Below are 7,458 nucleotides of genomic sequence, written 5' to 3' on the forward strand. Positions count from 1 at the left end.
ACACACACACACACACACACACACACACACACACACACACACACACACACACACACACACACACACCAAACAACTAGAGACAGGAGACTTTTGGTTCCAGGATCACCTTCTAATCGTCAACTCCTACAGTGGTGCATTATCATGCAAACCATGCAAAAACAATGAAAATGTATTCATATAAAAAAATAAGTGTTACAAAATGGCATAGCAAGTATACGTAACCATTCGTTCTCTTTTTCCTTTTCCTGATATCCTGAACTTTGCAGTGACTACACTAAAAATCGCATGCGTTACATGCAGTGCGGTTGGCTTTGCAGCAATAAAGCTTTTGGGTGTATATAGTATGTATATTATTGTTCTTTTTTTATGTCAGCTAAACTTTTGCGGAGAGTGCGCTGTACAGAGTTACTTTACAAACGGTGTGGTTTCCCTTTTTCTTTTTTTTTCTGGCCAGTCTCAGCGCCATGGCTCTCTGACTGGACCGTGGACGGCATGATGAGATCTGCGGTGGCCTCTGAAGGTCGATTATCTCGGATAAGATCCAACTTAACCTCCCCAGACGTTCAGTCCACAGCGGTGGCTTTGACCCAGGGCTTGGGTTTAGAGGCTTGGGTTGAATTTAATATCTTAACTCAGAGTGGTGGATATCTGCGCCGAATTTGTTTCCTCTCAGGGTGGCATGGTCCACACAGCGTCGCCGAATCCCTCACCAGTGGAGGAGAGAGGCAGGGGGCCCCCGCTTGGTGTGAAAGGGTCTGTGTCTGTGTCCGTCTCCCCCTCCGCCAGGTAGCTCGGCCTGGGTCTCGTCCAGCCAGGGTCCCCGGGCGCCAAACCGGCCCCCATTGAGAAGTTCTCCCCTTCCCGCTCCCCAGAGATGCTGAATCCACTGGGCGAGCGCTCCAGCTCCTCATGGTTAACCGATAGCATGGAGAGCGGTGAGTCACCACCTTGCCCCCTTGTGGTCCTACCCAGTCCCCCTGACAAGTCCTGCAGGGAGCTGATGGGCAACACTGTGGGACGCTCGGTGTAAGTGGGGATGATTGCTGAAGGTGGGGGTTGGGGTTGATGAACCGAAGGGGCAATGCCGACTCCTCCTGCCAACCCCACCCCTTCTCTGCCTCCTCTTCCACGGCCATAATAGGGGTTCGCCTTGCTGACAGGCACCTGGTACATGTGTGGGAACGCCTCGGCGTAGTTGAGGAAAACCCGTCTGATCTCACCGTTTGCCGTAGGATTGCAGGTCTCCAGGGTCATGCGGGCAGAGCCGGCAGAGTCCACCTGCAGGTGCTCAGTGTGCTGGATGTGCATGTCCACCAGGAAGTCCAACTTCTTTTCCATGTCCTCCACCTGAAAGAGAGATACACAATGGAACCAGTGGATCGCATAACAGGTGTGTTTATTTACCAATCACCTTGGCCAAAATATGATGTAAAGAAATGTTAGTAACCCCTTCAGCGCTTTCAGTAAGGTTTGATAAAACCTTTGCAGACATTGCAGATATGAGAAATATCATGTTGATTCTTTTACTGATAACTTGGTGTTTTCACAGTTTAATCTTGGTAATCTTCCTAAAGAAAACCATTAATTATGAACCCTGCACCACCACTAACAATGACAACAATGCTCCAGATGCAGGAGAGAAACACTTGGAAGTCTCTTTTTTTAAGCTTGGTCCAGTTTATCTTGTAAAGTGTTAAACAGCGGATGATAGTTCGGTGGTGGTGAAGGTTATAGACTCTTTTTGTCTTGCTGTAGAAGTCACTGCATGCTGCAGAACTGAAATCGAGTAAGAACTGCAAGTGTAATCGCATAACATGATTAGTAATATTTGCTACAGTTGGGCCAAATGGGTTGAATAGATCTGCTGTTCAAAGTCATCTCCAGCTGAAGCAGCTTGTTGCCATATTCAGAGGGTTCTCTGACCCTGGCAGTGCAGCGCTTTGTTTTATTGTAAACAGTAATTTAAGTGTCCTGTTCCAAAAGGTCTGCCAGTGTTTCTGGTCTCATCAACGTGACAGTTTTTTTCTAAATTAGCAAATTTTACCGGCATTACATTAAACTCTAAATTGTCGCCAGATGTATCAACATACAAAGCCCAAGGGTAACACGGACAAACCAATTTATCTCAAACAATACAAAGAGTTACTTTGTTTGGAGAAGGAACACCTTGGCAGAATATTTGCCTTTAGTAGTTTTAGTTGTTACCTGTCTCTCCACCCTGACAAATCTGCCCATCATGCTTTGGTCTTCCGCATCTGGCATGGATGTGGCTTTGGCTATGTAGGACTCATGCCTGGAACAAAGGGACATCGAGTAGATGTGGACTGCACAGACATTTGTTACGAAAACTAAATAACATAGTTATAACTAACCTTTATACTAATTTGTAATTGTTTTACAACATTGTAGCCATTTTAGAGCTCTGTAGCAGTACCTGGGTGACTGGTTGGGCGGGTAAGTAAAGGGTGTTTTCTGAGTTTTCTTGTGTTTTGGGGTGAGAGGAGGTCCAGGGGCAAGAATCATGTCAATCCTTAAAATAAAAAAAATAATGAGCATGAGGAAAAGAGAAAATTAGCTTCGTTCAAACTGATCAGCCTCGTGTGTAAAAGACTAACTCACCTCGTCTGGAGGTATTTAATTCTACAGAGCATGTCCAGGTGTCCAGCAGAGTACTGCTCGATAACATCTTTGACATCATAAGGCCTCAGAGTTTCCTTAAACCGCTTCTTGTTCAAGAGGAATTGCATGATCCTGTGTGGCAACAAACACTTCAAATGAAAACACTTCTCAAACATCAGACACAGTTAACAAACGTCAGCTACCACACTAGACACGTGTTTGTCAGGAAACAAGAATGCAAGAATCAAACAAATGAGAAGCATTTCACTGGTTTAGATCTTAACATTATTAACATATCTGATCTAAACAACACTACATTTACTGGCCCTAATGTTTGTCTGCGGTCTTTTACCCCTTTTCCACTGACACAGTGGAGCCACCAGTGGCCGTGGGAAGAGCGACCACCAGAAATCCCTCAATTATTGGTAGATTCACTCCATATTTCTTTGCCCACACTTACTAAGCACAAGTACTGGCACCATGTTACTATTAAATAGATTTAAGGCGGAAAACTAAAAATTGATACATGATCCCGTGTTTCTATCGGTTTATCTACTGGGAGACACTAATTATGGGAACTGAACCAGTGCAGAGGCTGTGGAGTACAACAACAAGCCAAAGCCTCATCGCTTCTGCTCAAAGTCAAACAGTAAGCTGAAAGCTTGAATAGAAACACACCACAGTCGATTTGTTATCCAAGGAAAAAGTACAAAAACAGTGCAACAGTCTCGTAGTCTGAAAGCACTCCAAGGTTAAATTGTTACTTTTAACAGCTTCCCTCAAACACAAATAACTTCTTCATCCATTTTTGTCTTTTCTGTAACAGGTGCAAAATGAACAATAATAGCAAAAACAATCACGAGTAGCCTACGTATCTGCTTACTCATCACGATTGTTATACTATTTCCAAGTGGCATCTGCAAAACTCTGTGAAGCATCACTGCAGTGTCAAACTGGAGCTGTGAGGAAGGCAGGTATTACCATATGATTCCTCCCGTCTAGTCCAGGGTCTCCTCCCAGCTGGATATTTCCAGAAAGCCTTTAAAGTGGATCCTTCAAATGCCAAAAAACAACACTACAACCTCCTACTGGATCCAAATGAGTCCTCATGTATTAAAGAACCATTTCTTTTGGTCTTCACCTTAAGGTTCTTCTTCCTTGTCACAATAACAGTTCGGAGCAGTACGCTTGACAAGTTGGTGAATAAACAAAACAATACACCATTTCTTTCTTCCAGCAACTAAATGTAAGTGACACCTCTTTACCTCAAAGAACTTTATGACATCAGATTTGGAGCTGCTAACACTTAACAGCTTCATAACAGGACTCCACAAACTGATGGTTACAGAGGTAACATCTGTCAGTTATGTGTAATTTGCCCCCTTCACAGAAACCGTGCGTGACATTTTCTGTCCGGTGCATTATAGTAAGCCCAGCATCTTTCAGTCCTGCATCACTGCCACCCACTGAGCTCCGGTTTTTGTCCTACAGATCTCCTACTTTCAGAGTCAGCTACTGCTGCTGCACGAGCTCCAGTGTTTGGCAGAAAGTCTTGGGTCCTGAAACTAAAACCCTCCAGATCTGAGCATCCTATTCAGAAACCCATTCAACACTGATATAATGGAGTGGAAGGAAGCAGCACTTTCACAGGGTTAATCACTCATCTCGCAGGCCCTTGCACTAGATTGAATTCCTGCATTATGTCAGCTGTGTGGCCTATAGATTTACCAATGCACTGTCAGCATGTGTGAGTTCTGCCACACTCTGTGGTTGGCATAGCTCACTGTGTTGAATTTTGATTGCTGCAGAGTTTTCTGAAAGCACATACAGCGAGGACCAATCGTACTATCATACTGTGCAGAAAACTGACCAAAAGTTGTTATTGATATTTTAAGGTGTAAATAAACATTTTGAATTTGTTACTACAAAGTTCTGTTTTCTGTCCTGTCAGTTTGTTCAGCAGGTGAAGAAGAACTGACCAGTCTGTACGTTTGGATTCTAGCTAATCCATGTGACTGCATTTAAGCGTTTTACAGCCAGCAGGTCACTGATGACCTGTCCAGGGTTTTATGAGACTTCATAACATTTTCCTTTCTCCAATCCAACAGTGATGTCATAATGTCCTTACTCAGTCAGTCTACATCACTGACTGAAGACAAAGCAATCGAGCAACCAGAAAACATTTCCTTGTTCATAACACCCATCTGCGCATCACAGTATAGGACATTTTTCTCTTCTTATCAGTATCAATTTATACTCTTTAATTGATTGGGTCTAAATCAATTAAATGATGACTTTAAAGGACCACAGAGCCCAGTTCTTGACCCTAACCTGACTGCCCTGATGACCAGTTTCAGTGTGGGGATCATCTCCTCCAGGAGGATGTCAGGGGGGAAACCCCGTTCCTCTAAGGCTGGATCTGCCACACCTCCGGCATCTGAGAGAAAAACACATTACGAATTTTGCATTAGTAAAAAAAGGATTAGACCAATATGAAAAACAAAAGCTCTCTGAGCTATCCGTGCTTTTTTGGTTTCAAACCTTCAGAGCTCTGGCGGAGTGTGTTGGCCTTCATTCGGAAGGCAGTGCGGAAGCGTTCCCGGTTAGTGAAGCCACCAGGTTTGGGCTCCTTGGAGGGACTCTCCTCGATGGAGTCTGCGTTTCCTGTCAGCTTCTTTACTGCCACCACAGACGGTCTTGAATTAGGAAGGCGAACACGCTCGAGTAAACTCAGTTTCTGGCTGAAGAGGGACAAAAGAGAAAACAATACAGTATGGACCAAGAGAAAGCATGTGAGCACCAGCAAGTAAAGTCTTACACATCACCCAGCTGGGGGTGATCAGACACCGAAGAACGTTCAAGAAGCAAAGCAGCCAAAAGTTTAGGCACTGAGAATATCGCTATAAGGGATGTTTCACAACCTGAAAGATCCACTGTAGTGAGGAGCAATGATGATATTTATCTTTATGAAAGGTAATGTCAAGATGGTAGAAAATTATAGAGACATTGGAAGAAACCCAATGATCCCTTTTAGCACAAATGTTGCAATGCAAAGCCTTTTTGATCCCTTTGTCTGCTTTATGGAGATCAAAAGAAATCTCGATATTCAGATTAAAGCCACATTCTTTTAAACTTTAAATACTGATATAATTTTTCTGATCATCACTCAATTCCTGTTCTCTTCATTTTCCCCCACACCCCAAACTGTACTCGGGAGATGGCTGCTCCTCCCTGAACCGGACTAAGTCTGGAGGTTTGAAGATGTGCTAGAAGTTTCTTCCTATAAAAGGGAGTTTTTCCTTCCCACTGTCGCCAAGTGCATGCTAATGAAATTTTTTGCACAATCAGTTTTGTTGTGATTTTTGTGTAATATAAGTTCTCCTGGTCTGCTGCTGCAATGTAACAATGCAGCTTTCCTGGCAGAAGGAAGACTCAAAGAACTGAGAGGAGATTGGTCTCCTTTACTGTCCAATGGCTGACAATATTTGGCAGCACAAAGACGAGAGCTCCCTGGGTAAAATAAGACTCCTGTGCCTTGGAAGAGGGAGAGAGGCGGGGTAACCGGAGCCGACAACAGCCCAAACAAGGCCTCTGAAACGTGGAGCGTTCTCAGCGACTTTGCTCCCACAGCAGACACACAATATGAGCCTCTATGTGGCCTCGAGGCAGAATAGGGACGGCAGATTACGGCGCTGAGAGGCCGCAGAATAGGAAGCTGTAAAGGAAGAGAGAAGCTCTTTCTGACTGCTCCTCGGCCGAATAAAGAGCAGAAAATGGGATGTGATTATCCCGTGGACCTCTGTAAATGAGGCAGCGCAGCAGGCGAAAAAAATGATGCTCCTTATCTCCCACAGCTCTGCCTTCCCAAGACACACATGTTGGTTCATAATACCTGCACAAAGCTGCGGGACAATATTAAAAGATAATTTCGGTTATTGCAAATATGGATCTTATTTCCTGGTTGTTAGGATAACAAAGGGAATACACCAGGTTACATGGGTGGGACTCATTTTACTTGGAGGTAAAAGTGAAACTACTGATTTTAACAGCTCAAAAAAAGCAGAGTGTGTCCGACACATGTTCGTTTTTCCAAATGTGTTTGGTCGAACTGAAGGTTTTTCTGTTACCATTCTCTTGATCAGGTTTTTAGTCTCTGATACTTGTTTTTAGTTAATGCACTGTGTCAATTAAATGTTATGTCTCTGAACACAAAACTCTTACCTTGTTGTTTACATTTGTTTCAGCTGTGTCTCGTCACCCTCCCATATCCATTTCCTGTGTGAGCATTAAAGCTCTGCCTTTCCCTTTCGTTGTTGTTGTCGTTCCCGTTTATTCCCTGTCTGTTTCTGAGTTTGATGGATTTATTGACCCTTTTCTTTTCGTGGACTTTGAGATTATTCAGGCTGATGGTAGAACTCAAAGATTTGCTTTGTGTTTATTTCTGCTGCCTCTGGAATCAGTAAAGCTAAAGTTAAAGTATAGCAGCTACCTGGGCACCCACCAATCATCCAGTTCATGGTTGCAGGCACAGTGCAGCTAATCTCAGCTGTCACAGGGCAAGAAAAAGAGTGCATCGTGGGACAGTCACAAATACTTAAAGTACATGTGCATACTAGAGTTTTATATTTGTTGTGTAAACATTTTAATAGTGAATATCTGACACTGACTAGTCCTTTGACTTAAACTAAAGGTACTTTGTCCACATAGATGTCACATAAAAGACGTAGTTTACACCTGAACTGTGGTGGAGGAGAATCATGCATCTACTAAAACTGATACACACACACACACACACACACACACACACACACACACACACACACACACACACACACACAC

At 43.7% G+C, this 7,458-nt stretch overlaps 1 protein-coding gene across 1 annotated transcript in view; it reads right to left on the reverse strand.

Annotated features, from left to right (window-relative positions):
• Nucleotides 1-35: 35 nt before the first annotated feature.
• kcnq3 (potassium voltage-gated channel, KQT-like subfamily, member 3) overlaps nt 36-7,458 on the reverse strand; it is a 105,741-nt gene continuing 98,318 nt past the window's right edge. The window contains exons 10-15 of the mRNA XM_005746361.2: nt 5,161-5,360; nt 4,951-5,056; nt 2,620-2,751; nt 2,435-2,530; nt 2,206-2,293; nt 36-1,347 (exon numbers count right to left, since the gene is read on the reverse strand). Coding sequence (XP_005746418.1) covers nt 670-1,347; nt 2,206-2,293; nt 2,435-2,530; nt 2,620-2,751; nt 4,951-5,056; nt 5,161-5,360 — 1,300 coding nt within the window. The 3' untranslated portion in view covers nt 36-669. The remainder of the gene's footprint in view (nt 1,348-2,205; nt 2,294-2,434; nt 2,531-2,619; nt 2,752-4,950; nt 5,057-5,160; nt 5,361-7,458) is intronic.

The sequence above is a fragment of the Pundamilia nyererei genome, unplaced genomic scaffold, assembly GCF_000239375.1.
Source record: "Pundamilia nyererei isolate P.nyererei 1_Seehausen unplaced genomic scaffold, PunNye1.0 scaffold00177, whole genome shotgun sequence".
NCBI classification, from domain to species: Eukaryota; Metazoa; Chordata; class Actinopteri; order Cichliformes; family Cichlidae; genus Pundamilia; species Pundamilia nyererei.